Here is a 22,763-nt window from a genome sequence, read left to right on the forward strand (position 1 = left end):
ATTAAAAAAACTTGAAAAGCGATTGACCAAGTGTATAGAGCTCCAAGGAGATTATGTTGAAAAATAAAAAAAATTTACCCAAAAAAAATTGTTTTTATACTTAATTCTAAGGACTTATTGAACTACCCTCGTATTAATATACAACATTTTAGTTGGATTAAAAAATGTTGTCTTTTTTGGCGTATCTCATTCCATTTACGAGAAACGTCGTATTAATTCCAATTTTAAGCATTTAAAAAAAAAGTTAAATATCTGAAATTATCGAAACCCGTAGATTCTGAATTATTAAATTTTAAGCTGTTAACTATGAAATTTAAAAAATCTACTTCTAAATTTTAATCCGAAAGCTTAACAAAGGACCCTTGAGTGTCGGCTACTCTATTGATATAGCCTCTCTGCTTGTTATTTATGATCGAATTCTTATTTCAATTTCAGCTTCTGCTTGTTATTTATAATCGTATTTCTATTTCAATTTCGGAAACGACATTTTAAAGCCTTTAAAACATTCGAAAGAACTACCTAGACCTTTAAATATATCTACTTGAGTGCCTGCGGAGAATTTCTCTGAGCTTCTCTGACCCTAGAGAATCTTTAGAATATACTCAGCGATTTCTATCGGTAGGGATTCCACCATTTTGTTGAAAATTTATGTATTTTTTTTCAAAAATCGTCTGTTTTTATAGATCATTAATCATCTTCGTGGAAAATTTACCTACGGGTGGAAATTTAATTGTTGTGTATAATTTTTTCGTTCTTTTTTGTTGATAAAAATTACTTTTTAATTTGAAAATCTAACTATTCCATTTCTGGTTAAAATATATCGTTTATAAGTAAAAATTCAAGTATTTGGTGAAAAATTTAATTTATTTGGTAGAGAATTCAACTATTGTGTTAAAATCTCGTCTTTTTTAGTTGAATTGAGATGGTTCGAAATTCGTTCTTTTTGTTGTAAATTAATTCTTAGAATTGAAAATTTAACGACTTCTTTTTTGGTTGAAAACTGATATTTTTAGTTGAAAATTCGCAGATTTAATTGAAACATTATTTTTTTGTGAAAACTCATCTATTGGTAGACAATTCTTTTTTTTTTCTAGAAAAATTATCTTTTTTGTTTGAAAATTAAACTGTTTTGATAAAAGTTCGTCCTTTTGGATTAAAAATTTATCAGTTATGGTATAACGGTCATCTTTATTTATTGAAAAGGAATTGTTTAAGGCTGATATTTTAACTGTCCCTTAATAAATCAGTATTTTTGAATTGAAAATTCAACCATTTGATTGAAAATGAACTTTTTTGTTGAAAATTTGAATGTCTTCTAAAAAATTCGTCTTTTTGACTTGATAATTCTACTATTTGGTTGAAGTTTAATCATCTTTGTAGATTGAAAATTCAACTAGTTGGTTAAAACTAAACTATTGGTTAAACTACTTTAATAAAATAAAAGTCTGGAAGTATCTTTTGTGAATTACAAAAATGTTATTAAACCTAGTCCTTAAAAAAATTACATTCATCATTCTTGGACATAAAAAACTTGGAATCCACCACCTCTCCTTAATTTACAACTATTTTTTTTTAATATAAAGCTTTTCATATTGAATTCAATATGATATTTAAATAAATTTTCTTGAAAAGAATTGATTTCCTTATATTCGTGAAAAATCACCCTATTTCTCCTGGTTGGAGAGCATTTTGGGCTCTGAAGTTTGATATTTTTATTCATTACCAAATTTAAAAATTTGGTAAAGTATTCCATGAACGGCCCCTCAGATGTCGAGTTCTTAAATTCTTAAGAATTTATGTTGAACAAATGCTCTCGAGAATATGCTCAGCATTTAACTATTTTTTGTATAAATTAAAATCCTTTTTGATTGAAATATCAAATATCACGTTTTTCGTTTTTATTCAAAATTGAATTATTTGGTCAAAAATTGTTTTCCAGATGAAAATTAATTCTTTTCACTGAAAATGTAACTGTTTCATTTTCGGTTAAAAACTTATCTTAAGTTGAAATTACAAATATTTAGTTTAAAATTCCTCTATTTCATTGAAAATTCCCATTTGTAGGGCAATATTTAAGCTTTTTGGTGACTAATTCCTCTTTTTTTGTTGAAAATTGCTTTAAAAGTAAAATATTTGGTTGGAAATTCATGTATTTTATTGAAAAAAATCGTTAATTTTGGTAGAAAATTAATCTTATTGGTTGAGAATTGATCTTTTTGGTTTAAAATTAGTGTTTTCTTATTTCGAATTTTTTAACTTTAAATGTAAGTGTTCCATTTTTTGTCGAAAATTTATCTTTTCTGATAAAAACTTAATCTTCTTGCTTGAAAATGATACTATTTCGTTGAAAATTGACTTGTATTTGATTGAAAATTAAGTTTTTTATTGAAAATTTCATTATTATATTTTTTAATTTATCTGTTTTAGGTGAAAATTAAAGTATTCGTTCAAAATGTTCTTTTTTAGTTTAAAATCTAACTTTTTGGTTGAAAAATTGTAGTTTTTAAGTTAAAAATTCAACTACACCGTTGAAAATTCATGTGTTTTTTTTTAAGTCGTCTTTTGGTAGAAAATTAATCTTTTTGATTGAAAATTCAATTACTTTAGTTAAAGATTCATCGTTTTTATGAAAACTCATATTTTTTATTGAAAATAATACGACTTGGTTGAAAGTTCAATTCTTTTGTTAAAAAAATACTTTTTTTGATTAAAAATATCAATCTTTTTTGGTTAAAATATCAACAACTACATTTTTCGTTCAGAATTCCTCTTTTTTGTATACAAATTTAATTACTTGGTTGAAAATTAAACTATTTTATTAAAAATTAATGTTTTTGGTTGCAGATTCATTATTTTATAATTCTAGTTGAAAAATGAGACATTTTGTTAATATTTTTTGCTTCAAATGTTGTTTTTTCAACTGAAAATGTAACGATTCCTTTTAAATTTTCCCTTATTACCGTTACAAATTCCTCTTTTTGGATGGAAATTAATTTGCTTGACCAAAAATCGAACTACTTAATTTTTGGTTAAAAAAATATCTTTTTTAGTTGAAAATTTGTTCCTTTTTATGGAAATTAATCTCCTGGGTTGAAAATTTAATGATTCTAGTTAAATATTCATCATTTTAGTTGAAAATCGGCAGAAAATTAATCATCTTGTTTAGTTCAAAATGCAATTTTTTATTTGAGAATTCGTGTATTTTATTGGAAAATCCTATTTATCGTAGCGATTTAATCTTTTTGTTTGAAAATTAAACTATTTGGTTAAAAATCATCTATCTTGTTAAAATGCAATATTTTCCCTTGGAAGTTAGAAATAAACAATGCATTTTAAGTATAAGAAAACAAGATAAAAATGTGTTTAAATTATTATTCAAATTCATGGACTTGGGGGACTTTAGAGATTTTAGTATAATTTAATTATTTAATTAATTGATTGTACTAATATAATTAGAAATATCTTATAATATAATTTCTCAAAGCTTTCTAAATTAAATATAATGATCAAATCCCTAGAAACTAAAATTCCATTTTTTGTCGAAAATTTATATTTTGTTGTTTCAAATTTAATTTTCTGACTTACAATTGAACTATTCTTTTTTGGTAGAAAATTCATCTTTTGGGTTTAAAATTGATTTATTTTGTAGAGAACTTATATTTTTGGCTGAATAATTATTGCTCTAACTAAAAATTTAATTATTCTATTTCCGGTTGGAAAATCATTTGTTCGGGATGAAAAAAACTATTTTTTTTTAAAATTCGTTTTTTTTGTTGTTGCTGAATATTTATTTTTCTAACATTTTAACTATTCTAGTTTTATATCAAATTGGATCATTTTTATATGAAAATTCATGTCCTTTGTTGAAAATGAGTCTTTTTGGGTAGAAAATTAATCTTTTGGGTTAAAAATTGAACCATTTAGCTAAAAATTCATAATTTTGGTTAAAGATTCATCAGTTTAGTCAAAAATTCATTTTTTAGTTTCAAAACTTATTTTTTTGATTTGAAAACTCAACTAAAAAGTGTTTAAAATTTATTAATATAAAAGGATAGAAATAATAAAGATAGAAAATACGATTTTTTAAATCCTAATTAAAACATTATAATAAATGCTCATTAAATTCTAAAAGCACATAAACTTAAAACTTTTTAGAACTCTACTCAGGTGATAGTTAATTTATTATAATAGGGTTTACTCACAAAAATCGCCTCCATACTTCAGCCCAGGTTTTACGACCCAGCCTTTGCTGCGAAAATAATGATAAATCACATATTTCTGCACAAAAAATGGATCCTCCCTACAAAAATGTTCCCACGCTTCCTTGATAGAGAGCACCTTTCCCTGAAAGTCCACCACTCGTAAACAGCCTAATCCAAACATTAGGAAAAAGGTTTCCTCAAATGTTAGGTGCAAAGTTTCTTTCACTGGAAAACCATCGTTTTCAATTCGAGGTTTAATATCTCGGAAATAATCCTCATTTTCAGAATCACTGTCCGGCAAAACTAAAACTTTTCCCTGAATCTCAACATCATTTTCGTCTTCTGATGAAAGGTCCAATTCCTCGCTCTGCCAGAGATTATCACTTTGATTTTTATCAGTTTTACTGCACAATTCTTCATTTGGGATCTCGTAAATCTCTTCATCTTCGGTGGAATCGAGAACTACTTCGTCCACAATTTTCGAGGGTTTAGACACTTTTTTGGGGGATTCCTTGGGAAGTTCTAGTATTTCTATGTCACTTGGCTCATGAAGGTCGAGTGTTCTTCTTTTAGAAAATTCTCCTGATTTCGAAGTTTTTTCTCCTATGACTTCAATACTCTCGATAATTTCAGGTACATCTTCTTGCGGCTCTGGACTCTTTGCAGTTGATGTTGATGGTTGCGGTTCTTTTCCACAAAGTCCAGCTGGTAAAATTTTTTATTTGTTAATTATGAATAAAAAAAATGGAGGCTTTCAATCTCATTAGTATTTTAGTAATAGCCTATTTTTAAGTTTGATAGAGAAATTGGAAGAAGATAGCGGCAAATTTTTTAGAAAAAGTCATTATTGAATTAAGATCTATACGTATTTTTGCTTGCTCTTGATTTTTTTACATCGTTAAGGACATTTTAAAATATTACAAGAATTTTTGATATATTTCAATACTTTAAAGGGATTTCAACGATTTTTTAAATATTTTAACAGGGGTTTCGAAATTGTCAACCAATTCCGAAAGATTTTATATTTTTTAGGGTAGGCTTTTTCAAAGATCCCAAGGAATTTTTAATACATTTTCAAATTATAGTGGATTTCAAAAGATTTGATCGATAATTTATGTCATTTCAAAACATTTCGAGAAATTTTCAAGAGCTTTACAAATTTTCCAAGGATTTGAAATATTTTAGGGAATTTTTAAAGTTTCCAAAAAAGGTTTAATCTATTTAAAAAATCTAATGGGATTTCAAAGGATTTTATAGATATTTTAGGGAATTAATCAAAAATCCAAGATATTTTGAAGAGATTTGACAAATTTCAAAACATTTCATGTGTATTTTAAAATACCAAGAAGTTTTTAACAGATTTCAATAATTTAATGAGGTTTCAAAGGATTTTCTAGATATTTAAGAGTATTTTTAAAAATTCCAAAGAACTTTTAAGAGCTTTGAAAAGTTTGAATGTATTTCAATAGATTGGAAATATTTTAGGGTGATTTTAAAAGATATCCAAAAAATTGTAAAGAGCTTTAAAAAGTTTCAATATTTAAAAGGATTTAAAATATTTTAGGGTATTTTCAATTATTTCAAGAAATTTTTAATATACTTTAATAATTAAATGGAATTTCAAAGCTTTTTAAAAGAGATTTTAGGGTATACATAAAAATTTCAAGGAATTTTCAAGAGCTTTAGAATACTTCATGGGATTTCAAAGGATTTGAAATATTTCAGGGTAGTTTAAAAGAAACCAAGGAATTTTAATAGATTTTAATTGCAAAGAATTTTCCACAACTTTAAAATGTTTCGAAGGAATTGAAATATTTTAGGTCATTTAAAAATATTCCGAGGAATTTTAAATAGATTTCAATAATTTGAAGTTATTTCAAATTATCCGAAATATTTTAGGGCATTTTAACAATGTTAAATCAAGCGATTTTAAAAAGTTTAAAAAAGTTCCAAGGAATTTCCAAAGATTTCAAAGGATTAGAAATATTTTAGGTCATTTAAAAAAAAAAATCCGAGGAACTTTAAATAGCTTTCAATAATTTAATAGGATTTCGATCAATGGTATAGATATTTTAGGGTATTTTTAAAAATTCCGAAAAATTTTAAACATTCGGTTTCTAAAAATTTCCTCAAATTTCGGAAGATGGCACGCTTTTACAAGAACTATAAGGTTTGAAGATATTTTAAATAATTGAACTGGATTTTATAATATTTTAATAGATTTGAAAGAATTTATTCACAGGAAATGATGAATCACGTAGAATTTTAAAGATTTCAAGAGATTTACAAATATCGTTTGAAATGAAATAAATTTTAATTAATTTTGAATTTAACCTAAATTCTTATAAATTTATCCTGAATTATAAAAAAAAATTAATTGACTTGGATTCTTCTAAATTCACTCAATTCTAAATAATTCAATGGGGCTTTTTTAAAATGTTGTTCAATTCATCTTGAAGTATTTAAATTCACCTTGAATTCTTAGGCCTTTTATCCAATAATTCTTCTGAGATTCTCTAAAAAAATGTCTAAACCTCTTTCAAATTTACTATATTCAATGGGCTTCTCAAACTTTTCACAATTTTTTTCAACTCACCTAAATTTGTTTTTAATTTGCCTTGCATTTTTATGAATTTGATCTAACTCTTATTTACCTTAAATTAATCATTTTCATTTGAAAATCATCTTTTGCAGTTAAAGATTGATAATTTAATTTTTTTAAATGAAAAATTAACTATTCCATTTTCTGTTGAACTGATCTTTCTTGGTAAAAAATTAAGGTTTTTGTTTAAATTACTATTCAAATTCATTGACATTTGGGACAAATTCAAGAAATGATATGTTTTTATTATTATTTAATCAATTGGTGGTGCCAATATATTTAAGAATATCTTTTAAGTGAATCCCTAGAAACTGAAATAACCTTTTTTTTATAATAAATTTGATAATCTGTACCTGATAATTCAATTTAAAATAATCTTTCTACCTCTTCCCTTTTTTGACAAATTATTTACAAACCTAAAATAAGTTCTTTTTCAACTTTTTTGATTTTAGGTTCAATAGATTTCACTATAAAAAGTTGCCATTTCAGATATTCATTTTTAAAATAACATTTTTAAATGAAAGAATTTTAAAATGTAGTTTTTCAGGCTTAAAAAAATAAAAATTAAAAGTGTTTTCAATTAAAATTTTTTGATAAAAAACTGTACTTTAAATATTAAAAAGTGAACCATTATTCATTTTACAAGCCGTTTCGGACTCCTTTTAAAATTAAATAATCTGCCAATCTTACTTTAAAAATTGAACTTTTTCTACTCGAAAACTTAAGTAGATAAACAAATAATAAAAATAATAAATAAAAAAAACGTCTAATTGAAACTTTATAAACTATTTTCATTTTAAAATAAATTCAAACTAATAGATTCATAAATGCTTTTATTAAATCTCAAATTCTATTCAAATATTGTTTCAGTCTACAATATTCCATTTTTAATCAACTCAATTTGACATTGTTATTAGTAAAGAGAAAGTTACAATTTTAATTGTTCTATTTCCAACATTTTTAATTTGTAAGAGAATTTGTTAAATCTTGATGTATAAATAAATAATTAGAAATTTTCAATGGATTCAAAATTAATTAAAAACTTGATCTGATTTCTAATAATTTAAAACAGGTGTAGATTTTTGCAGATTTCGAACAAAAAATTTAGAACTTTTTCCAGAATTGCAGAAAGTTTCAAAAGAATATAAAAATTCTTAAGATTCCTGTGATAATTAAAAATTATTTATTTATATTTTTTAAATTAATTTTTTAAAATAATTTTTCTTTTAAAAATTAATTTTAAGAGAATATTTAAAAAGGTTTAAAAATATTTTTAAAATGGTCGAAAATGAATCTGGACGATAAGGCCATTTTTTTAATTTATAGGAATTTTTAAACATTTTAGGAAAAATTCGAATGATTTTAAAACATATTTCGAAGTTTTGAAAACATTTTCAAAATAATATAAAATTTGAAAAGATTAAAAAATTTTCTTAACAAAAGTGACGACGATTTGGAAGTACAATTTTTAAGATTTTCAAACATTTTCAAAGGTTGTAATACATAAAAAAGATCTTGATTCTATTTGAAAAAATACTTTTAAAATATTTATAATATATATAATAATTTTTAAATAATTTTAATTCAGACCAATTAATAATTTGAAACGACTTAAAATTAAAATAATTCAACTTAAAGGATTTTGAAAGAACGTAGAAATTTGGTATTTCATTTTTGTTTGAATTGGAAAAGTTGTTTCTTTTTACATTTTTATTGAGTTGAAGGTGCGCAAATTTTGTATTTTAACATTTTTTATTGAGTTTGAAACTAGGAAGTTTTAGTTTTTAATTTTTGTTGAAATGTTAGAGGGTCATTTTAAATTTTCAAGATGATTGTCGAGTTTGTGAGCAAATTTTTATTTTCAATATTTTATGAGCTGGAAGGATAATTTGTTAGGTTTAATATTTTTATTGAGTTCGACAGGATACAATTTTTTTCGTATTGGAATAGCGCGTTTTCTTCTTGTAAATATTTTTATTCAGTTTAAGGGGTGAATTGTTTATTTTCAATTTTCTTTAGAATTGGAAGAGGGTAATTTTTGTATCTTGTTTATTGAGTTTTAAGGGAGGGCATTAAATTAAACAATTTTTTCTGTTTTTTTTATGAGTTCGAATTTTTTAATTATAATGACCATAAAAATTGTTTGCATCAATGAAAATAGCCATCCTGATTTATTATTTCTTGCAGATTGTTTATCATCTGAATTGCTTAATTAATCTTGAAATTGGGTTAATGAACTAATTTGTAGAACACATCAATTAGTCTAAGAAGGACTTTTTTGTATCAAAACCATTTTTTTTTCAATTCATTTAAATTTTTAGATTTAAATCATCACTTTTGGTGACTTTTTCGGATTAAGTAGGTCACTTTTTCGTGCTTTTCCAGTAAATTTACAAATTCAAATTAATTTTTTTTATTCCGTTGATAAAAGATTATAATGACAAAAATCTCACAAGATTCCAATTCAGGTTTTTGAATATTAATCCTCAGGGAAGTCAGGTTTTTTTAAAATGAGTTTTTTGACCACCCTGAATTTGTGTTATAAAAAGTTATTTTCCTAATCGAAAGAAGTTGATTAAATTTATAAAGGGATAAATATATGATATTCATCCTCGTTTGAAAGGAGGGATAGAATAGTTGATAATATTTTTGGAAACATACAAGTACTTGGTTGATTTTGAAGATAATCCATTGCCATTTCTTCAGATAAAGCATCGTCTTTTCCCTCTGCAAAGGATTCTAAAGAGAGTTGTTTTACTTCCTCGACCCATTTCATTCTTCGAACCCACTGTCTGTTTCTAATTACAGGAGGAGCTCCATAGCGCGCTCTTCCAAAAGCGGGATAGCTTCTGGAAAGAGATCCTTTTCCAAAGAATCCCTATTTATAAATAATTTCATATTAACGAATAGTTTCAGATCCATAGAAACTTATTAGATTCAAGCCTTATAGATGACTGCAGGGAAATAAGGACATCTGTGAGGCTTTTTGCAGGTGAAAATATCCAGAAGGAATTTAAAATTCAGATTTGAAATTGAATTTTTAAAATTTAAAGTCTATTACTATATGTTTGGTTTAGAATTAATCTCTTTTGCTTTAAAAGTCTATTATTGCGTTCAAAATTTAATTATTTTGTTCAAAATGCAACTATTTTGTTCAAAAATCATCTCTTTGGTCAAATATTAAACTATTTGGTTGGAACTTGAACTACTTTGTTAAAAAAATTTTTTTTCGGTTTTGTATTCATCTCTTTTGTTAAAAATTCTACTGTTTTGATAAAAATTCGTTTCATTTTAGATGCATATTATTTATTAACCGAAAACTTAAGTATTCCATTTATTGTTAAACATTTTTCTTTTGTAGTTGGTAATGCAACTATTTAGTTGAAACTTCATGTAACTTGTTGATAAATCATCTTTCGTTTTGTAGAAAATTAATCTTTCTGATATAAAAATCAAATTTTTTGTTCAAAATTAAACTCTTCGTTAAAAACTCATCTTTCTTAGTCGAAAATTTCCATTTTTTTGTTGAAAATTTGTCTTTTTGGATAGAAAATTCGTTCTTTTGAATTGAAAATTCATCGTTAGTAGAAAAAAAAACTTTTTTGGCTTGAAAGCTTATTCTTTTTAATTGAAAAGTCTACTATTCTATTTTTGTTTTACAATTCATCTCTTTTCTTTGAAAATTAAACTATTCTTAAGAACCTGTTTTTTTTGTTGTTGTAAACAATTGTAATATTTTGTTGAAAAATCGTATTTTTTTTGTTGAACATTTGTTTTGAATGTTAATTTAACTATTTGATTAAAAATTCATCTTTCTTAGTTAGTAATTCAAGTATTTGATTGAAACTTCATGTAATTTGTTGAAAAATCATCTTTCGCTTCGTACAAAATTAATATTTCTGGTAAAAATGATCAAATTGTTGGTTGAAAATTAAACTATTTGTTAAAAATACATCTTTTTTGGTTAAAAATTTCAACTTTTTTGATGAACATGCGTCTTTTTTTATAGAAAATTTGTCCTTTTTTGTTGAAAACTCATTGTTTAGTACAAAAGTAATCATATTTTTTGGTTGAAAGTTCATTATTTTCAATTGAAAAGGCTACTATTATATTTTTAGTACATCATTCATCTCTTATGATCGAAAATTAAATTATTTTATTAAAAATTCATCTTTTTTAGTTGACAATTTAAGTTGTTAGTTTAAAACTCATGTATTTTGTTGATAAATCATCATTAGTGGTAGAAAATTAATCTTCTTGGTTAAAAATTCTAATCTTTATTAAAAAGTCATCTTGTTTGGTCGAAAATTAAACTTTTGGTTGAATATTATTTTGTTTCAATATAAAATTCGTCCTTTGGGATGAGAAATTCAACGTTTAGTAGAAATGTGATAATATTTTTTGGTTGAAATTCATTCTTTTTAATTGAAAATTCTATTATTATATTTCCGGTTCAGAATTAATCTCTTTTGTGTCAAAATATAATTATTTTGTTGAAAATTTAATTATTTTGATAAAAAGATATTTTTTTTAGAAAATTTAACGATTCTGTTGAAAAATCGTCGTTTTTAAAATAAATTTTTTTTTTAAACTGAAAATTCAACTGTTCTATTTGTGGTTGAACATTTATCTTTTTTAGTTGGTAATTCAACTATTTTATTGAAAATTCATCTTTTTTAGTTGACAATTTAAGTATTTAGTTGAAAACCCATGTATTTTGTTGATAAATCATTATTTTTGTAGAAAGTTAAATTTCTTGGTTAACAATTCTAACCTTTATTCAAGTAATGTTTTTTGGGTCGAAAATTCGACTTTTTGTTGAATATTCGTTTTTTTCAATAGAAAGTTCGTCCTTTTGGATGGGAAATTCATCGTTTAGTAGAAAAGTAATCTTTTTTGGTTAAAAAGTCATCCTTTTTGGTTGAAAGTTAATTTAAAAAAATTTAAAAGTCTATTTTTATATTTCTGATTCAGAATTCATCTATTTTCGTTGCAAATTTAATTAGTTTATACAAAATTATATTATTTTATTAAAGTCATGTTTTTTAGTTGAAATTTTTAATATTTGTTTTTTTATTTATTTTTTCAGTTGGAATTTCCACTACTTGGTTAAACATGGATAATAGACATGTCTATTCTTCATATTGTTAAAAATGCATTTTTTGTAGACATTTAATCTTGCTGATGTAAAAAATTAGTCTTTTCGGATTTAAAATTCATCTTTTTCGGTAGTAAATTTATCTTTCTTGGTTGAAAAATAACTGTTTTGTAGTGTAATCTTTGAAATCCTTGAAATCTTTGAAATATGATGTACATGCTATTATGAAATCTTTTGAGTCTTTGTAAAAGCTTTAAAATCCTTGAAATACTTTGCAATCGGCGGAAAATTTTCGAAATCTTTATAAAAGGTTTTTAATATTTTTAATTGTTGTGAAATCTTTTGAAATCTTTTCAAATACTTAAAATATTTGTAAAAAATTTTGAAATCGTTTGAAATCTTTAAAATATTTTGAAATCTTTGTGCCATATTTTGAAATATTCGAAATATTTTGAATCTTTGTAAAAGCTTTTGAAATGCCTTTGTGAAATCTTTGTCAAATATTTGTGAACTCTTTCTGGATCTTATAAATATTTTAAATCTTTTAAAATCTTAAGTCTTTTGAAGTCTTCTTAAATCTTTTGACATATACTTAAAATATTTCTAGACTCTTTGGAAGCCGTTTGAAATCTTTGAATAATTTTTAAATACTAAAAGCTTCAAAGCACTCTTTGGATTTCAGTAAATGTTTTATAAATAAAAAAAGAATAACACAACAAAAATTAAATTCAAGGTTCTCATGATACATTCAGGGAAACAAGGTTTCAAGACTAAAAGAAATTCAAAGAGAATTCCAGGTTTTCAAAGGTTTTAAAGATCTATAAACAACCTGAATAAATTCAAGTAGAAATTTACGTAAATTTCAACGTGAATATTTTAATCTGGGTTTATGTTGTTGTAAAATGCAGGTAAATAGTAAAAAATGCTTTAATTTTTTTACCATAGAATGAACGGCTGCCATATCATCTGGTTCATCAATGCAAGTGCCCAAAGCACTTAAATGTGCCGTAAATACGATTATATTACCATCTTCATCGAAAATTATTGGCAATGGTTGCTGCGGTTGTAATCTGACTTTTTTTTTCTTTTTTGATTCATGTAGTTCCATTTTGAATTAAAGAAATCTAAACAGACCGAAAAGTTATGTGATTTATTTATTATTAAATTTTAATAAATATTGCCTTATTACTATGTATAAAAAATAAAAATGGGAATTTATTGAAATAAAAAGTTTCAAATTTGTTATTTTCAACTATTATCAGATCCGGATTTAAGTTATTGGGCATTTCCAAACGAGGAAATTTAATTCCAAAAATTTATTTCTAAAAGAGAATATTTCAATTGGAAATGATTGAACAAATTTTATCAGATGATAAAATTTATGGCTGAATATTTCTAAACATTATTAACATAAGAGAACACTTAAAAACTCCGGAAAATTTTAAGACAAATTGTTTTTAATTCTTGAAGGATTAAAAAAATTGTACGAAAACTTTAAATTATTTCCTAAAATTTCGGAAAAGAATGTAGCCCATTTTGAAACAAAAATTTTCATTTTTCCAAAATTACAAATTTTAGAGAAAAATCGAATAAGTTGCAAAGATATTTCGAAGTTTTTATAATATAAAAAAAACAGCTTTTAAATTAAAAAATATTTCAAGAAATTTAAAACAAAATGTAGATTTTTCAGGATTTCAACATAAAATTTGGAATTTTGTAAAGATTGTGAAAAGTTAAAAGATAATAAAAAAAATGTTCCTACGATTTCTGGGAATATTTAATTAAATTATTTGTGCATTTTGTTAAATTAATTTTACTACTCTGTATAAAATATTTCTAAATTTTTTCCAAGTGTCAAAAAGTCCTAAATATCTTTTAAATCTACTCAAATTTTTCTTAGAAATTTATTGAAAACTGAAAGATTTTGTTGAAAATTCGTCTTATTGGTTTTAAAATTCATCTCTTTTGGTAGAAATTTAATCTTTTTTTTTATTAAAAGAGCAAATGTTTGGTTTGAAATAAAAATCTTTTTTGTTTGAGGATTCAAATACTTAGTTTAAAATTCACCTTTTTGGACTAATCCAACTATTTTTGATTGAAAAATTAAAATCTCTTTTAATTTTAATATTAACTATACAATTTTTCGATGAGAATTTATATTTTTTGGTTGAGGATTCAACAACTCCTTTGAAAATTTATATTTTTGGAATTAATTTAACGTTTTCTTTCGCGTTAAGCATTAAAGTAGCTTATCGAATTTTCGTATTTTTTACTTGAAAATTCAACTATTTGGTTGAAAATTAACTTTTTGATTGAAAATTTGACTGTTTTGTAAATAATTCGTCATTTGCTTTGAGCATTCAAATATTTGGCAGAAAACTCTTTTTTTTGTTTGAAACATCAAGTATTACATTTTTCATCGAGAATTCATCTTTTTTGGTGAAAAATTTGACTGTTTTTTTGAATAATTTTTTTTTAATCTTGAAGAATCAGGGTTTTTGCTTATATTCATTCGTCTTTTGGGCTAAACAATTCAACAATTTTGTAGAAAATTCAAATATTTGGTTAAAAATCAACTTTTTTGTAAAAAATTCACATTTTATGGTCGAAAACTCACTTTTTTCGACAAATTTAACTCTTTTTAATTAAGAAATTACTATATTTTTAGTTATTAAAATATTAGCTTTTAATTTTTCCTTGCGATTCATTTTTTTGTTTTGAAAAATCATCCTTTTAATTCAAAATCCATCTCTTTAGTTATTGATAATTCGTCTTTTTTGGTAAAAAATTTTATTTTTTGTTTATTATTTGTGCAAAATTCAAGGATTTTGTTCAATATTTTTTCGATAAAAAATTTGACTGCGTTTTTTCAATAATTCGTCTTTTGGCTTGAAAATCCATGTATTTTGTTGTCTTTCGTTGAAAATTCGTCTTCTTGGGTTGAAAATTTAACTATTTTGGTAGAAATTTTGTCTGTTTGCATACAAATTCAACAATTTTGTGTAAAATTCAAATATTTGGTTAAAAATTTGACTGTTTCGTAAAAAATTCATGTTTCGGTGTGAGAATTTAACTTTTTTGTAGAAAATTCAAATTTTTTGGTTTAAAGCTCGCCTATTTAAACGAATTCAACTCTTTTTTCTCAAAACATTACAAGCTTTTTTAGTTTAAATATCAACTATAATATTTTTCTTTAGGAATTCATCTTTTTTAGTTGAAAAATCATAAATTTAGTTCAAAATCGATCTATTTGTTTGAAAATATAATTAATTTGTTAAAAATTGATCTTTTTGGTTAAGAATTCAAATATTTTGATGAAAATTCGTTTTTATGTATTTAACTGTTTTTGATTTTGAATACAAATCTTTTTGGATGAAAATTCTAACTATTGCATTTTTCGTTGATAATTCCACCTTTTTTTAACATTAATAATTTTAGTTGAAAAATCGTCTTTTTTTTGGTAGAAAAGTATTGTTCTTGGTAGAAAATTCATGTATTTTGTTCAAAATAATCTTTTTTGTTAAAAATTCATATTTTCAGGCTTAAAAATTAAAATATTTTGTAGAAAATTCGTCTCTTTTGAATAAAATTTAATCTTGTTTAGCTAAAAACACAACCGGATCAAAATAAATGGTTAAAGATTCAACTATTTTGTTGAAAATTTGTCTATTTGGACGAATTAAAATTTTTTTATTACAAATAAACATCTTTTTCGATTTAAATATTATAACTATTACGTTTACCATTCAGAGTGGATGATTTTTGTTTTTGAAAATTAAACCATCTGTTCAAAAAATAATTTTTTTTCTAAATTTTGATTTGACATCTGAAATTGTCAAAAATCTTGTTGAATGTTCTCAAGAATCTTGTATTTGTATAACCTTAAAACAAAAATAAGCCTGAAAAATAGTTATTGGAAATTTTTATTTTGTATTAAAAATGATTTTTCCTTTTAAATCGAAACATTATGGCGATGCTAATTATTTATAAAAATGATAAAAGCGGCTTTTAGTAAGACCAGTAAAACATCGACCTACATTATTAATATATTTACGAGAAAGTAGCAGATTTTCGTTAATTGAATTGATTTTCAGAGTCTAGTCCAATTTTTGAATAAAAAATAGTAAATACAGAGATAAATGGTTTTTATTTTTGACTGCTTTTCACAAAGTTACGAGTTTTAACCTCAAAATTGAAGCGTTTTCTAACCTAAAAAATTCTTTTACGTTCTTTAAACGCTTCATTAAATTGTTGACTATTCTGCATAATTAAAAATATTAGATTTAAATTTTCTGTATCAAATGTGTCCTATACCTGTTAGTTTTTATATTATTTCGCTCGGATTTCATTAAGCATAATAAAGAATTCAAATCTGTCACCCGGTCAGATCTTCTTGATTCAGCGGTTAAAATTAAACTGAGAAATTTACCGGAAAAAATTTTAATTAAACATTTTTTTAATAAAGTAATTAAATTAACCTTGCTTTACTATGAATTAAATAAAAAAATTATATATTAATTAAATTATTAATGTAACTAATACATTTAAAAATAATAATTTAAATTTAATAAATAAATGATTAATAATTATGATTGACTTAATAATTGTGTATAAATTTATTAAATTTTAATAACGTTTAATTCTTGTAAATTTTCGCAATAACGTTTACACTTTTTTACTAGAAATAAAAAAATGCTTAAATTAAATTTACAAAAAGAATGAAATCCAGGAAAAGGGTACTTTTACATACAAAACAGATTACATTAACAAGTTTCTATTTATTGCATTTTTTTTGTATTCAAAAAGAAATTACAAAAAATACATAGTATAAAATTTAGAGAAAAATTAATGTTTACAGTTGTTAGAACCTAGAAAATAGCAGTTTTAAAATAATATAACTTTAAACATAAATGTTTTTTTATTGAAATAAAATTTGTTCGGAGTTTTCGCTAGGCCGTTTTAGTTCTAAAAATAACTTCTTTTAGGTTTCTGTTTAAAAAAATACGAATTTAAGACTAAAAAATTCGTTTACTCCTACAAAGTATTTGTTATTAATTCAGGACTAAGTAACAAATTTACTAAAACAAACAAAAATATTTAAAGATATTATTGGGCTTTTATAATGCCAAAATTTATAATTTTATTGCAATTAATGGTCTAAAATGGTCCCTAAAATTGTTTTTCCTGAAATAATATGCAAAAGATTTCTTCTAAAATATGAAGGAAAACATTCTCAAAAATAGTTACTATAATAACTTTAAAAAATGAAAATATCACCCTAGTGATCTTTGAATTCTTTTGAATACAGTCTGATTTTTTTTTTGGAATTCGCTTGAAATCCATTGTATTAAAAATGAAATTCAATTTTTATGTAAAAGCTTTATTATTAAGTGTATCAAAATTCCTATTTATTTTTCGCAGGCTTCACAGTCTTTTTCCTTTTTCTTCTTTTTCCATGCGAACTGGATTAATAGAACCCCTAGAAGAAAATTAAACTATTTTCAGTTGAAATCAATTATTTTCGGTTGAAAAGTCTACTATTCAATTTTTAATTGAAAATTAATTTTTTTCAATCTTAAAGTTTTATTATTTAATTCCAAATTTAATTGTTTGTTAAAAATTTAAGAATTTTGTTAAAACATCAGACTTTTTGGTTAAAAATTTAATTGTTCATTTGATTGCATTTTTTTCATGAAAAGAATTTTTTTTAATACGAAATTCAACTATTTTGTTGAATATTTATCTTACTGTTCTGAAAATTCATCTCTTTCTGTAGAAATCACATCTTTTTGGCCAAAAATGCAACTGGCTGTTTAAAATTTAATCTGTTTTGGTTGAAAATGTACATTTTCGGGTTGACATTCATATTTTAAGCTGGAAAAGTCAACAATTTGGTAGAAAATTTACCTATTTGATTGAAAATTTAAGTATTTTGTCGAAAAAACGTCTTTTTTGTAGAAAATAATCTTGTTGTTAAAAATTCAGCTGTTTGGCTGAAAATGAATCTGTTTTTAGTTTAGGATTAAACAATTTTCTGAAAAATTCGTCTTTGCTGGTTAAACCAAAGGTTAATTTTTTTATTTTGCATTAAAATATATATATTTTTTAATTATTAAATAATAGATTTGTAGTATATTCTCGGATAGAAAATCAAACTGTTTTACAGAAAATTAGTCCTTTGGTTCAAAAATTCAAAAATTTGGCATACAATTAAACTATTTGGCACAAAATTAATCTCCTCAATAAAATGTAGACTAACATCTCATCAATTTTGTTTTCAATGTTTAGTGAAAAATTTATCTAATTCGTGTTTTTTTTTGCAAAATTCAACTTTTTTTATTAAATTTTTTTTTAAATTTCTTCGTTAAAAAAACAATTATTACGTTTTCTTGTTGACAATTCATTTTTTTTTAGAATTCATCTATTTTGGTTGAAAGTTGGACTAATTTATTAACTCATAAGAAACAGTAAAAAAATCGTATAACGCTATTCTTGGATGACCCTTAAATAAATTCACGAAAAAAGTAGTGGTTCAAAATTGCAGAAAAAACTTGACGTCATTTATGCACATTTATCTAAATTTTTTATTCAAACAACTTTTTTATATTCAGTTGAACCTTTTTTTTTGCAATTCATTTTAAATAGTTCTGAAATCACCTGGAATTTATTTTAATTTATCCTGCATTTTTTTAATTCTTTGGAACTTACTTGAATTTTTTAAATTCACTCGTTTATACTCAATTCAATGGATTTTTATTTGGTTTCTCATAATTAACTCAAAAGTCCTTTAAATGAATCTTGGATTCTTAGACATTTCATAAAATTCCTTTGAGTTTCTCATTACTTTTATATTCCTCTAAAATCACTCAAATTTCATTTAATTAATTGGTATTTCTTATTTTTCGATTTATTATTTTTTTTTTTTAATTTGGTCAAAAGTAGTTGAATCCTCAAACAAAACAGAATCATAATTGTTATTCAAAGACTAGAAACGAATTTCCAACAAAATAATTGACTTTTAAACCAAAAATATGAAATTTCAACCATAAAAAAACGAATGTTTGACACAATAATTAAACTTTCAACCACAAAATCTAAATTTCCGAAAAAATTTGTGCGTTTTCACGTAAATAAGATAAAAATAGTTGAATTTTCAACCAAAAATGGAATAGCTAGATTCTTAGTTGAAAATTTTTTGTTTTTAAACAAAAAAGATAAATTTTCAACAGAAATACAATAGTTACTATTTCAACCTAAAAATGTTGAAATTTCAGTTAAAAAATTAATTTGTATAAAATGAATTTCAAACAAATAGAAGATTTTTCAATAAAATCTTTTTTTTTAAAATAAAGTAATAAATCTTTCAACAAGAAAAGATAAATTCTCAATGACAAGAATTTTAATTTTAGTTACTCTGAATTCGTAATTTATCTTTAATTCGCTTCAATTTCAGGGAATTCTCTTAAATTCCTTTAAATTCTTTTAAACTTACTCCAATTTTACTAAAATAAATGCTAATGTTTTGATTTTTTTACAATTTATTTTAATTAATTAAAAATTTACGCTCAATTCAGATTAAGGTCGCCTGAATTTTCTTAAATTTGTTGAAATTCACTTGATTGTACTTAATAACATTTTTTTTGTTAGTTATTTTGAATTTATCATTTTGCTTCTATTCCACTAAACTCACTCGAACTGGCATTCAATCATTGGTTTTATTTTGTTAGTTTTTAAGTTTCATTCAAATCCCTGGAATTCTTCTACATTCGGTCCCATTTCATCGAAATTAATAAAAAAATTAGATTTTTCCAATTCATTTTAATTCTTTGAATATTTGAATTAATTCTCAATCTTATAAATTTATCGTAAATTTGTTGAAATTTTCATCAATTTCATGGCATTTTTTTGAAACCTAAAGAACATTTGTTGTGTTGTTGGATCAAATTAATTACGTTTAGTCAGTTTCAATAACGAAACACATTTTAAAGTACTATAGTAATATTTAAACAATACAAAAAAGTATATTTTTGGTGTATTTCTAAATTAAAATTTTTTCTCTCATCCGATATACATATTTTTAATTTGCTCATTATATAAAGGATATTCCGATATTTTCCGAAAAATTGGTCTCATTTCATAAAATTCGGGGCTTGTTATCTAACAACTAAAAAAATATTTTTTCGGGCTTAAATTTTTTTTAGCTTCTCAGTGATATTTAAAAAATCAAAAACAAAGAATATCAATTTCCATACATAAAGAGACTTTTAAACAATGTTTTAAAAATAAAATAAAATTCAAATTTTTATTCGAGACCCTAATAACTATTAACAAAATTTTTTTTCACAAATGCCACATTAGTCTTAACTTAATCCGAACTTTCCAAAATCTTCTTGAAGTGGATAATTTTTCTAAAAACTTGAGAGAGCATAAAATTAAACCCTAATTTGAAGATTTGGAAGCAATCTCCAACATTTCCGAAATATTAACAATTTTTTCTCTCGGTTTCCCAACCGCTTTTCCCCGCTCGATCTCCTCTTTATCAATTTTCTCCCAATCCTCGTAATGTACAACCTGAACACCTTTCTTATCCAAAATTTCTTTCAAACCAACCCATCCATTTTTCGCTTCATTTATTTTAATTTCCTTAGCAATCAGTCCTCCTATCTGGAAGGCATTATTCATTGTCGTCAAAATAACACCAGTAGGTCCAGTTGCAACCCACCCAGCAGCATACAAAGTTTCATCAACTTTTCCCGAAGAATTTACAATCCGACCACTTTTTGAATCAAAGGGCACAGTCTGATCGATTGGTACGGATTTATACCCAATGCTTCGAAGAGCCAAGCCACAAGGAATCTCTTCAAAGTCCTGTGTCGCTTCAGCTCTCTGCTTCAACAAATCGCCTCCTTCCAATTTATTAATGGCAAATTTAACACTTTTTAGAGAGTCGGAACCTGTGAATTCGATGGGGCTTCGCAGAAAAATAGGCCTCAGTTCTTTAACGTGTCTCGTTTCATCGAATGAGGAATGTTCCAAGGATTGCAGCATCAGTTCTGATAATCTTCGTCTCGGTCTTGCAAGATTCGGAAGAATTGCCCTGATTCCGGTGAAATCTTCGGATCGCCAGAGCGTTTTGCACTTCTCGAGTTTCGTTATTTCTCGAAGTTCTGCGGTTGTAAATGCAGTTTGTAGGGGACCCCTTCGACCCACGAGCCAAACTTTTCGGACTTTACTTCGAGATAATTGTTCCAGGGAATAGGATGTTATATCTGTGGTCTAAAAGATATTGGAAATTAAAATTAGAAAATTTGTTGCGATTTACAATAACTTTCATTCATTCTATAGAAATTTATTTACAATTTCAAAAAAGTCAGGGAATTTTATTGTTAAGTGAAAAGTCAGACTTAAAAAAAAGTCTGGCAAAATTCAGGAAGTTTATATAATCTTGAATTAGCCCTATGCATCACCCCCACTCTTTCTGTTCTCTTAGAATCCGGATAGGGCTATCGTAGTTCAAATCAATCCAATAGATGGCGCTCCGGCCAGACAGACCTGTCTTTGCGTTGTAATGTATAGCGAAAAGACTCAAATCTATTAAAAACTTGTTCCTTTTTATGAATAAAAAAGAAAGAACAAAGTGTTCAGTAAGAATAAGAGCAGCTGTAATTAGTAATCCAAACAAAATCATGAAAACATGTAATTTAATATTAGGAAAATCGAATATAAAAGTGAGTATTTTCAAAAAAATTTGAATTGTATTCAAATTTTTCTATTGTTTATTTTGAAAATGTAATTAATTTAATAAACAATTTTATTTGTTACAAATTTTAAACATTGATTTATAATATTATTTAGCTAATAATAATAATAGTAATAATAAGATTTAAACATTAATAATTCGCCTTATAATATACTTTTTTATTCATTTATCTTTTTTCTTCACCTACAGTGCATAGCATATTAGTAAAAATAATGATCGTTTTCATTTTATAAAAGGGAGTTGGCAAAGATATAAAATTTCCCTTCGGACAAGGAATTTCGATACGAAACGGGAATTTAAAAAAATAGAAACTGGGATTTAAAAAAAAAGAATTTTAAAATCCCGGTTGCAAGTCAAAATTCGTCACAATTTAAAAGTTTCTTCTTCCGAAATTAAAAAAAAAGAGAGTGCAAAACGGTAAATATTCTATTGAAAGTGATTTCTGTGAGAAATATATATATATAAAATTGACAATTTAAATGATAAGAACTTGTAGCCGAGTAAGTTATTTGTTGCGTTGAAAGTTTTTAAAATTATGAGTGCGAAATCATAGGATTAAAATGTGTAGCTCCGGGCTGTATGTCATACTATAAAACAGCAAATAAGCTTATTTTTCAACCAAAGAAATTAATTTTTAAACAAAATTATGAATCATCAATTTAAAAAATTACAATTTTCAACAGACGAGTTTGTTTTTCATCCAAGTAAATTTATTTCTAATCCAACGGATTAATTTTAATCTAAAATGATAAATATTTAACTGGAACACTACAATTTTTAACTAGAAAAGGTAAATTTTTCACCCGAAATGCTTATATTTTCTACTGAAATAGTTAAATTTTTAGTTAACAAATTGATTTTAAAGAAACTAGTTATATTTTTAAAAAGATATGAAATTTCATTTAATATGATGAATTTCCCCACAATAACATTAATTTCCAACAGAAGAGTTCAGCTTTCAACAGCAAGTAGTTGCATTTTCAAGAAAAATGTAAAAAAAATTATATTATAATTTAGAAATAATTCCTTTTCGAAATACTATACTTCGACTCTAAAATTACTTGAAGCACTCTCTTTTTTTAAATTTCAAGAAAAGAAACT

General features: G+C 24.4%; 2 protein-coding genes across 8 annotated transcripts in view; both read right to left on the minus strand.

The window, feature by feature from the left end:
- Positions 1 to 20,951, minus strand: part of LOC117179293 (tRNA-splicing endonuclease subunit Sen2) — a 28,079-nt gene extending 7,128 nt beyond the window's left edge. For 2 of the 6 annotated variants that reach the window (XM_033370940.1, XM_033370944.1), the window contains exons 1-4: positions 16,217 to 16,297; positions 12,843 to 13,026; positions 9,466 to 9,682; positions 4,203 to 4,907 (exon numbers count right to left, since the gene is read on the minus strand). In XM_033370940.1, coding sequence (XP_033226831.1) covers positions 4,203 to 4,907; positions 9,466 to 9,682; positions 12,843 to 13,010 — 1,090 coding nt within the window. In that variant the 5' untranslated portion in view covers positions 13,011 to 13,026; positions 16,217 to 16,297. Of the gene's footprint in view, positions 1 to 4,202; positions 4,908 to 9,465; positions 9,683 to 12,842; positions 13,027 to 16,216; positions 16,298 to 20,512; positions 20,628 to 20,856 lie in introns of those variants that run through there. The other 4 variants (XM_033370942.1, XM_033370941.1, XM_033370943.1 and 1 more) reach the window with 4 other exon arrangements.
- The window catches only part of LOC117179294 (NADPH:adrenodoxin oxidoreductase, mitochondrial), a 28,342-nt gene continuing 24,916 nt past the window's right edge, over positions 19,338 to 22,763 (minus strand). For both annotated transcript variants that reach the window (XM_033370946.1, XM_033370947.1), the window contains exon 5: positions 19,338 to 21,178. In XM_033370946.1, the coding sequence (XP_033226837.1) occupies positions 20,342 to 21,178 (837 nt within the window). In that variant the 3' untranslated portion in view covers positions 19,338 to 20,341. The remainder of the gene's footprint in view (positions 21,179 to 22,763) is intronic.

Source organism: Belonocnema kinseyi, chromosome 9 (genome assembly GCF_010883055.1).
Source record: "Belonocnema kinseyi isolate 2016_QV_RU_SX_M_011 chromosome 9, B_treatae_v1, whole genome shotgun sequence".
Taxonomy (NCBI): domain Eukaryota; kingdom Metazoa; phylum Arthropoda; class Insecta; order Hymenoptera; family Cynipidae; genus Belonocnema; species Belonocnema kinseyi.